Here is a 10,668-nt window from a genome sequence, read left to right as displayed (position 1 = left end):
CATTAAGGGGAATAGCTTACGGCAGACAGGGCTGACATGTGGTCACCCATCCAAACGAAAACCAGGGCAGACCCTGCTTAGCAAAGGGGGCCATTCATACTCACTACTGCAAAACCACCTCTTCTCCCCTTGTTCTTCTACCCCACAGTCTATGTTTAGGAAGCCCCTCAGGGCAGAGAGCTGTCTTTTGCTTGGTTTATGCTTTGCAGTATCAATAATACCATCCCACAAGATGGGATCCCACAAGATGGTATCAATAATACCATCCCACAAGAGGGCAAATTCCCAGCTGGATCTATCGCGTTTGTGCACACATGTATGTTGTCAAGAAGCCAGCAGGATGCACATTTCACTCGCTTAATATGTGCACTCAGGAGAAACCAGCCTCACATAATTTAAGCAAATCACACAAATTCTAGCCAATCCCAATGTCTTAAGCAGGGCAAATAAATAAATTAGGGGCATCCGGCAACCTCTTCTTACATTCTGAGCAGACAGATGATGAATTCATGCAGGCGAGAGGTGACCATGTGATGGCCAACGATTTACTATCTGTAAACACAAACTCAGGGTTTCTGACTGAGGCATCTATCCGGTCATCTGAAGGGACACAGAGGAACCATCTGAGGAAAGGCTCTGAACTTTCTCCTTGGGAGCAACCCTTTCACCCTGACCGCTTTTTAAAAGACTCTTAGAATGCATTTATTCCCTCAAGCTTTTTGAACTAGAATTGTGGTTTTAAACCATTTTAATGTTTTGATTTCTGCTTTAATTTGTTTTGAGTTTGTCCCAGAGATGTGAGTTTGGGTATACAAGTATACTAAATAAAATAAAATAAAACAAACTCTGAATTTCAATGGCTGACATCCTGACGAATTTGTTCAACAGAAACCCTATTGAAATTCAGTTCTAATGAGCTGACTCAGTATAAGGCAGTTTCCTATGTTCCTAGGAACACAGGAAGCTGACAGATACTGAGTCAGACCCTTGGTCCATCTAGCTCAGGATTGTCCACACAGACTGGCAGAGGCTTCTCCAAGGTTGCAGGCAGGAGTCTTTCTCAGCCCTCTCTTGGAGATGCTGCCAGGGAGGGAACTTGGAACCTTCTGCTCTTTTCAGAGCAGCTCCATCCCCTGAGGGGAATCTCTTACAGTACTCACAGAGCAAGTCTCCCATTCATATGCAACCAAGGCAGACCCTGCTTAGCTAAGAGGACAAGTCATGCTTGCTACCAGTTCTCCTCCCCTCCAGAAACTGATGGGAAACTGTTCTTTTAAGCAGTTTCTCCCAAGCAGGGGGTACATGAATTTCTGGGGTCACATTGGGACGAGGACGGATCTAGGTCAGCGTCTGATAAATTATTAGAAGAGCATGCCAAAATTGGAGAGGGTTTATTGGTGTTTCAAACCTGAAAGCTGGTTATCTGATAGAACAGCTTTTGCCAGCCAGGACAAGAAAATAAAACTGAATGTCAATCCTATAAGCAACTACCAGTGGCAAACGGGCATCATATGCTGTATTTACCCTCTGGCACAATAGAAGCCAAGGCAGGATCAAATTATATTTGTTGTTGAGCCACAACACCAGGCCTAAGACCCGCAGATTATAGCTGTCCAATGGGAAATTTCCATACAAATCAAATAACGTTGCAGAGAAAAGGTGGGGTGTATATGTGTGTAGAACCTTTGCAGTAAGTAGAGGGACAAAATAAATCACCCAAAGGTGCCACAATATGGGATAAAGTTCATTTTATTAAATTTATCAGCGAGCAAAAACATATTAATGGCAGGCAATTCCATTAAGAGCTCATTATTTCGCTGTGTTTATAATAGGAAGCATTATCAAGGGTAATATTCATCTGACGCAGCAGAAATGGAGAGGATGGAGACATCTGGCAACGTCGCCAGAGAAGTCTGAGAGCTGAAGGCCTTTCAATAAATATTTGTGTTTTCTCCTTCTTAGAGAGCTTCGTTCCTCAAAACATACCAAGCCATCACAACACGAGTGTTTATATAGGCCCTTTCCTCCAAGTGCTTCAATAACTCTCCATCTATCATCCCAATGATCCTTACCACAAGCCAAAGCAAACCATTTTAATATTAACCCCATAGAGCCTCCTCGGCTTTTTTGCCTGCAGAAGGTCTCCGGTTCAATCCCTGGCAGCATCTCCAGGTAGGGCTGGGAGAGACTCTTGTCTGAAACCTTGGAGAAGCTGCTGCCTGTCAGAGCAGACGGTGCTAAGCTAGACGGTGCTAAGGGTCTGACTCAGCATATGGCAGCTTCCTATGTTCCTAATGCGTATCTTGGTAGAATCCGCTACGATTCTACCTCTCAATGCTCCAGGTTTCAGACAGGAGAGGGTAAATCCCTGAGAGCTGCTCCAGAAAGGACTGGGGAAACTCCTTCCTGAAATCCTGGAGAACTGCTGCCCGTTAGAGTAGACAATAGACCAACGGTTTGACTCTGTGGCTAGGTTCACACAAAACACGGAACCTGAGGTTCCTCCCGCCTGAGATAATGGACGCAATGCACCCTTTGGCAAGCCAGATTCCAGTCTTGGTTATACATCTCAGTCTGAGGCCTTGAATGGGCCTCCGATTCGAGCTTCCAGGGTTAGTATCAGCTGAGGGTGATGAGAGAGCAAGGACATCAGTTAGGGATGGGGCTTGCCTTGTCGTCGTGGTGGGTTCAGAAGAAGCAACTTGAATTCTGGAAGTCCCTTTCTCAGGATGTAACGATGAGACAAAAAGAGCTGGTCTTGTGGTAGCGAGCATAACTTGTCCCTTTTGCTAAGCAGGGTCCACCCTGGTTTGCACTTGAATGGGAGGCTAATGGGTGAGCACTGTCAAGAGATTCCCCTTAGGAGGTGGGGCCGCTCTGGGAACAGCACCTGCCTGCTTGCATGCCGAAGGTTCCAAGTTCTATCCTGCGGTTCCTCCAAGGAACCCAGAGCAGTGTACATGGTTTTATGTTTATCCTCACGATGGCCCTGAGAGGTTGGCCAGGCTGAGAAATCAGGGACTGGCCCAGAGTCACCCAGAGAATTTTTTGGTTGAATGGAACTACCACTGCACTACACTGTTGAACTCACCCAGGATAAGGCCGGTTCCTATGTGGCTGTGAGAGCCGGGGCAGGCTTCCAGTGAGATTAGGACTGAGATCTGAAGCAAAGACAGCCTGGTCCATAAGTCATGTCCTTAAGTATTATAAGAGCCTTTAAGCTGCATTTTTCCCCAGCCAGACTTTTAGTAATCTCTGAATGTTTTAAAAATTTAAATTGCTGTTTTTAACAGCTTGTTTTTCTTGTTTTCTTTTTGTGAACCACCTAGAGCCTTTGGAGTCAGGTGGTATATAAATAAAATAAAATAAAATATGCCATGCTACCCTAAATGGTTCCAATCCAAACAAACTCACACCTCAATCCCATTGAAACCCACACTTTCCGCCAGAAAACAGGGAAGGAAAGAGCACTGGGACAAAAAGCCTTCCAACCCCCCCCCCCGACACACAACCAAGTGAGACTTTACCTTGCAGCCTCGTCAATTAAAATTGTCTCATTTATGGACCAACATGACATCTCCATCACCCTGATTAATCAAAGCTATGCAGTTCAATCCCATTTAAGATAAAGGTAAAGTGTGCCGTGGAGTTGGTTTCAACTTCTGGTGCCCACAGAGCCATGTGGTTTTCTTTTGGTAAAATACAGGAGGGGTTGACCATGGCCATCTCCTGTGCAGTATGAGGTGATGCCTTTCAGCATCTTCCTATATCGCTGCTGCTGAAATATAGGGGTTTCCCATAGTCTGGGAAATATACCAGCGGGGATTTGAATTGGCAACTCTGGCTTGCTAGCCAAGTCATTTCCCCATTGCGCCAGACCCCCTGCAATAAGCCAATCAATAACTTAGGGGCAAACTTCTTCCTTCGCCCTTGTGGCAGGGGGTGATGGGAGTTGTAGTCCAACATCTGGGGACCCAGGTTTTGAGCCCCTGCAATAAACCAGTAAATAAATTAGGGGCAAACTCCGCCATGCCTCCACTGCTTTTACGTCGAGTTTTTACATCCCACACGATGAAGTTTGCCTGACTGCTGCCGCGTTAAAAACGAAATGAAAAACCAGCCGATCACCCTCCCTCGACTTTCCAGGAAAGGCCCCACCCCGCAATCCTCAGGCCCTTCTTGCAAAGGAATCGAAAGCGGGTGGAACTAGGCGCCCAGAGGTCCGCTTTTGGTTTGGTTCCACAGAGAGGCCACCCCCGCCCGCCGCACTCCAGACAGTGAGCGAGCAGAACGGAGCTGCCTCCGACGCCCCACACAGCCAGCCAGGCGGCTCTAGTCCTTCGCAAGGCCATCATCATCATCATCATCATCCTCCTCCTCCTCCTCCATTCCCTTCCTCTCTCCCCTTTGCAAACCTTTGGGAAACAGACGCCCTCTCTGTGCCCCAGCGGGATCTGCAGCAGCCGGAGGAGAAAAAGGTGGTGGTTGTGTGTGTGTGTGGCGGGGCGAGGGGGGGGGAGAAACAGTTTGGGGGGGCTGAGGTTTTCCTGTGTTACTATCACTGTAGCATTTAGTTAGCCAATCTCTTCGCCGTGACGTCGGGGTCGAGGGTTTGCTCATCATATAGCACACCCACCGAAGGCAGACGCGGCCCTCCCCCTCTCGGCGCCTCCGACCAATCCGAGGCATGCTGGGCGGCTGGCTGGCTGGCTGGCGCTCGGGCAGGGGGATTCGCGCACTGCACCTGCCAAAGGCAGAGCTCCCTCGCTCGCTCGCCGCTCGCTCCTTCCTCCCCTCGCCCTCCCCATCCGCCTCGCTCGGCGCAGAGAAGCCACCTCGACGCTCCCCCCAGCTGGCTGCCGGCAGCGCGGCGTTCGGGGCTTGCAAAGCCAAGGCACCTTTTTTGGGCGGCGGGCGGGCGGGCGGGGGGGGATATGCCTCCTTGAAGACTCCTCTCGGGGAGAGAGCCGGGGCGACGCGGGGGGGTCGCCCGGATTCTGGATCCCGCGCGGACCCTCCGTCTCCTGCCTGCGCCTCCTGGACCTCGTTCCTGGACGAAGCGGTTCCTCTCGCCCGAGGACACGCGAAGCCAGCCAGGATCCAGCCGCCGTTGGGAAGCGGCCGAGGTGAGCAGCGGGTCCTCCCGCCGCCTGCAAAAGGGGGCTTCTGATCAGGAGACCGCGGAAATCTCTCTCCGGGGGGGCTGAGGATACGCTGGATGCATGCCCCCCCCCCCGCCGCCGCCGCTTTTTCTCCATCGGCTTTCTAAATCCTCTCCCCGCACGCACGCACACACTTTCCCCTTTGAATGCCGCTGGCTCCTTTATTCATCCCTTTGATTCCTTCCGACCTCCTTGTAATTTATTTTTTTAAACGGGGGGTGCCAATGGTGCTGGGGGCGTTCACGTCCAACATCTGGCGCGCACTCTCCTCTTTTTCCCTTTTGGGGGTTTGCAGCCCTTCTGCGGCTCCTCTCCTAAATTAGCCCCCGCCTCCAAAGTGGACTTTATCCCAGCCCGCGATGCTTCTGCCGGCGACCCATCGCTTTTAAAAGACGTCGCCGCCGCCGCCGTTCATGCTCTGCCTGTCTATGTGCATTTTGGGGTTCTTCTCTGCAGTTTTTTTGGTGTGTGTTTTTTAAACCGTGTGACATGAGGACCACTGGCTTCTCCAAAGCGCCTTTCTTTCCCTCCGGACCTTGATGCTTGCCCTAGATCGGAGAGATTTTTTTCTGGGGGAAAGCCAAACTGACCCCCGCTCCCTTGGAGAGAGAAAAAGAATCACATACAGTATTGAAAGCCCCCCAGGCCCGGCTGGATCGCCTTGATTGTGACCGGTGAAAAACCTCGACGCACGCAGCAAGCCCGGGCACTTGGAGACCGCGCGCCATCCCGAGCGGAGGGTCGCCGTCCGAGCCATGAAGATGCTGCTGGTGCGGCGGTTCCGGGTGCTGATCCTGATGGTCTTCCTCCTCGCCTGCACCATGCACATCATGATCGACCTCCTGCCCAAGCTGGAGAAGCGGGCGGCGGGCAGCGAGGGCGGCGGCGGCAGCGGAGGAGGAGGAGGAGGCAGCGGCGGCGGCGGCGGCCCGGGTTGCTCCTGTGCGCACGCCGGCCAGCCGGGCGCCGAGGAGGCCAAGGGCGGCCCGGAGGCGGCGGCTGCGGCGGCAGGCTGGCCTAGCAAGCACACGCTGCGGATCCTGCAGGACTTCAGCAGCGAGCCCAGCTCCAACCTCAGCTCGCTGGAGAAGGCGGCCGAGGAGAGGAAGAAGGCGCAGGAAGCCGCCGCCGCCAAGCGCTGGCCGCCCCGGCCGCCGCCTCAGGAGCCGCTGGATCGGAACCACAAGGCGCTCATCCCCCCGGACAGGCTGGGCGGCAAGAGCCCGCCGCCGCCGCCCCGGCCCCAGCAGCAGCCTTCGGCGTCCGGGGGCGAGGCGGCGGCGGCGAGTTCCCGGCTGGCGGCCCTCTACGCGCACCCGCTGTACAGGGCGGCCCTGCCGGCGCTGGGCGAGCAGGACGCCCTCTTCAACGTCAACAGCGACATCCGATTCAACCCCAAAGCGGCGGAGAACCAGGACTGGTGAGTGCGGCGGGGGGCGGAGTGGGGGGGTGGGGGGCACGCACGACCCTCCTCAACATGGGCAAGGGGCTTGCCTGGGCTGACCGCCCCCCCCCCAGCTAACTAGAAAGACAGCGCCCCCTCCCTCCGAGTCCGAAATCTACCCCCACTTCGCCACGACCTCCCCATCAATAGGGGAAAGGCTCTTGCGTGGGTTGACCCCCCCGCCAATAATTACAAATACATCTTCTCTCCTGCCTCTCTGGAAGTCAAAGTCTTCTCCCTCGCCCTTCGCCCCCCACGATCCTCATCAACATGGGGAAGGGTCTCTCTTGCCTGGGCTGACCCCCTCCCCCCCACTAGAAAGACATCTTCTCTCCCTGGGAGTTGGTCCCCTCTCTACCACAACGCCCCCCCCCACCATGGGTAAGGGTCTTGCGTTGGCTGACAGACAGGCCTCCCCCCAATAATTAGAAAGACACCACCCCTCCCTGGAAGTTTTTCCCTACAACACCCCCACCCAACTCTAATTAACATGGGTAAGGATCTTGTATTGGTTGCCCCCCCGCCTCCAAATAATTAGAAAGACATCTTCCTTCCCTCCCTGCCTGCCTCCCTGGATGTCTTTCTGTACATCCCCCCCCACTCTAACATGGGTAAGGATATTCTATTGGCTGATCCCCCCCCAAGAAAAATAGGAAAGGGGGCTGTATAAGGTTGATCTGTGGTTTGTCATCCCCCCCCCACTCTAGTTCTGTGCCCCATTCTGTCCTTAATAAAAATGGAGAAGGGTCTTGTCTTGGCTGACACCCCACCCCAACAAAATAGAAAGGGGGAGCTGTCTAAGGATGCATTCGTCTGTGGCTGATGGCAGCCTTACAGCCCCCATCAAGACAGAGGTCTTGCATTGGGTTGATTCCCTCCCCCCCCCGCATAGAAAGAAGTGGGGGGGGTTATAAGGTAGCCGTGGTTGAAGCTGGTTCCCTTCTTCTCTGGTTCCTTGCTCCTACCAACCCTGGTCAAAATGGGTAAGGGTCTTGTCTTGGCTGTGACCACTACCACCCCCAACAAATTAGAAAGGAGGAAGGGACTTGATGTGGTAGCGTTGCTGATGGTGACCACTCCTGAGCCTAATCAAAACCAACCAGGGTCTTGCTTGGGCTGACCACCCAATTTAGAAGGGAGGGGTGTTTTGGAAGAAGGGGCGATTTTCTGCTTTCTTTTGCTGGGGAAACTGCTTTGGGAACTTTTTGTGGTTGAAAAGCAGTAAATGATAGTAATAATATTAATTAATTAGTTTTTAAAAAAACAAAAAACAAACCACCAATATGCATTGGCTCTTCCCCCACATCAGAGTAGAAAGGAGTAAAGGGCTTTATAAGGTAGCACTGGATGATGCCTTCCCCACACCCCATTTTCCCCCTTCCAAGCCCTCATCAAAATGGTTAAGGGTCTTGCATGGACTGACACCCCGCCCCACACCATCAAAACTGGTTTCCCCCCCTAAGAGAGCACTGGCAGGTGTCTTCCCCACCCCACTCCTCTTGCAGCAAACATTGGATCGGGACCTTTCTAAGGCAACATTGACTGGTGTTGCTGTTGCCTTCTTTCTCTAATTCGCCCCCCCCCTTCTAAAAGACAAAGGTTTTACCTTTACTGACACCCTGCCCCAAACGTAGGGGGCGTGGTCTTTCTAAGAGATCATCTCACTCCTCTGAGGGCTCTTTCTAGGTCAGGGGTCTTTCTAAGGGAGCAGAAATGGATCTTGCGCCCTCCCGATTCTCTCAGCCCCCCACCCTAAAAGAAATGGATAAAGTCTTTCATGCCTCCTGTAACAAGTCAGAGAGGGAGGGGCTCTTTCTGAGTTGTGTCCTCCCCTCCCTGGGCAAAAATGCCGCAGGGCTCAGGGATCCTTCGAAGGTAGCATTTGCTGATGTGGCCTCCTCCCTCTGATTCTTCCCCCCATCACACACCCCAAAAAGGACGGAGAGGAGTTCTTTCAAATAGCTTTGGCTGCTGTCTTTTCAATCTCAGTCCAGATCTCCTGACTGCAAAGACAGAGAGAAGAAAAGATGGGCTCTCCCCCCAGGATTCCAACCCCCCCCAAGAATTTTTTTCTTCTAGCATTCCTGCTGAGAAGCTTGCTATGTTATTTATTTTGATTTTAAGCTGGCTGTGTTAAACTTCACCGAAAAGACAGAGAAGTGGGAATCAACAAGAGGGAAAAGGAACCTCATTCATTCACCCCCCTCCCCACCTCTCTTCTGTCCCCAGGTGATCTCCCCACAAGAGCATTTTAGATACTGCAGGTAGGGGAGGTAGAATTTAAGTTTAATATTATTTTGAGGCAGTGTGCTGATTTAATTTGCCGAAGGCAGAGAAACAGATACGCAAAGCCTCCCTTTCTGCAAGCAATCCCCTCCTTCCAAAAATTGTTCTCAGCACTGTTGGTACAGTGGGTGGAAAGGAGCTTGCTAATTCAGTCTGATTCAGTCCACCAAAGGAGCAGGGGGCTGGTACGTGATGCTCAGGCTGGAGGTGTGTCCTCCCCCATCTCCTTTGTCCATCATCGCCATGATTATGTAACCCCCCCCTCTCTTAGGGTTGCTGGCTCTTTGCATTTGTTTAATTTTACAGGAGCTTGCAAAGATGCAGAGAACGAGGGGTCCCCACTATGCCCCCTTAATTCATGCCCCACTCCAAACTATCAGGGATCCAGGTCTTTTTCGGCTCCTGCTGGTAGCATTGCCGGTGGTTTGGTTTCTGGGAAAGTGTCGAGAAAGCTTGCAGGTGTATATTTACCCCCTCTCAACTACCTCCGTACATCATAACCCTCTACTAAAGAAAAAAGAAAAATAGGGTCCTTTCTAGATAGTACTGGAGAAGTTGCATTTTTTTTTAAAAAAAAAAGCAAATTCTCTCTCTTAGATTATTCCTTCAAATGTTAGGGAGTTTTACGAGAGCCTATCGGCAGAGCTGACAGCTGCGTTTTTATTTCAAAGTAGCTTGCTGATTTAACCCTCTTCGATGGAGAGGGCGGGGGAAAGGAACACATTTTTTGTGTGTTTGCAGATGTCTTGTGTCTATAGGAAATTTCCCAAGATGCAGAAAACCAGAAATGGTAAAAGAGAGGCTTGCCTTCTTCCTTACCTCCCTCCCAAAGGACCCCCCCAACAAACATTGTAGATGGAGATCTTTCATGATGCCTTTTCCAGGGAGAGTCCTTATGTAACCCCACTTCTCCCCTTTTAAAATAAGCTGAAAGGGAGATGTACCACCCTTCCTCTTGGTCTCCATCCAGACAATTGCTTTCCCCCTTTCCATCCATGATTGTGTCCTTCCTAAATATGCTCAGTTAGGCAATCAATCATCTCTCTTTTGATTCGTGGGAATGCTGTTATTTAACCCCCAGAGATGCAGAATTCCAAGACTACAAAATGAGAGCCATGCCCTCCTCAATCCCAGTGCCCTACCCCGCAAGCCTTATGCAGACCGCCAGGATCAGGGCCTCTCTGGAGAGTGTCGCAGAGTTGCCAGATATTTCAAATAGAAACCTCGGGGCTGCAAAACAGGACTCTTGGGTGGGCGAAATCTCCTCTTTTGCTTTGAGAAGGCTCCTGCATTTTTATGAAGAGAGGAACCGAGAGTGAGGGGCAGGTGTGGCCTATTTTTTCCTTTCTTGTAGAGCACAGGGGTGCTCTTCCCATCTGAACTGCTCCTTCTGCCTCCCTGCCTCTAGGGAGGGGGGGGGGGAAGGAAAAAAAAAGGATCAAGGCTTTCGGAGACAGCATAACTGAATCTGACCTGTGTGTCTCTTTCAAGGGAATGCCCTTTTCTTTTTTAGGCCCTCTCCCACCAAAAAGCAATTTCCTAACCTTACCCCATAGGAGCTGGGTGAACCCCAGGGCCCTATTGTGTGCACACATTGTATGTGTGCACAGCTGTATGCATACATGTGTGTGTTCCTGTGTACATGCATTTGTTTAAAAAAGTGATCAGAGGTACTAAGCAGTCTCCAGATAGGAAGCATTGCACTCTATGTGCACTGAACAGAATGTGCGGACTGTGTGTGTGTGCGTACCGATCTCTGTGTGGCCCAGTTCAGAT

General features: G+C 51.6%; 1 protein-coding gene across 2 annotated transcripts in view; it reads left to right on the top strand.

Annotated features, from left to right (window-relative positions):
- The first annotated feature begins 4,930 nt into the window (after nt 1-4,930).
- The window catches only part of FAM20C (FAM20C golgi associated secretory pathway kinase), a 95,847-nt gene continuing 90,109 nt past the window's right edge, over nt 4,931-10,668 (top strand). The window contains exon 1 of one of the 2 annotated variants that reach the window (XM_053276441.1): nt 4,931-6,582. In XM_053276441.1, the coding sequence (XP_053132416.1) occupies nt 5,918-6,582 (665 nt within the window). In that variant the 5' untranslated portion in view covers nt 4,931-5,917. The remainder of the gene's footprint in view (nt 6,583-10,668) is intronic. The other variant, XM_053276440.1, reaches the window with a different exon arrangement.

The sequence above is a fragment of the Hemicordylus capensis genome, chromosome 13, assembly GCF_027244095.1.
Source record: "Hemicordylus capensis ecotype Gifberg chromosome 13, rHemCap1.1.pri, whole genome shotgun sequence".
Classification (NCBI taxonomy): domain Eukaryota; kingdom Metazoa; phylum Chordata; class Lepidosauria; order Squamata; family Cordylidae; genus Hemicordylus; species Hemicordylus capensis.
Note: the sequence above shows the minus strand (reverse complement) of the source record. Positions and strands in the feature narration are given on the sequence as shown.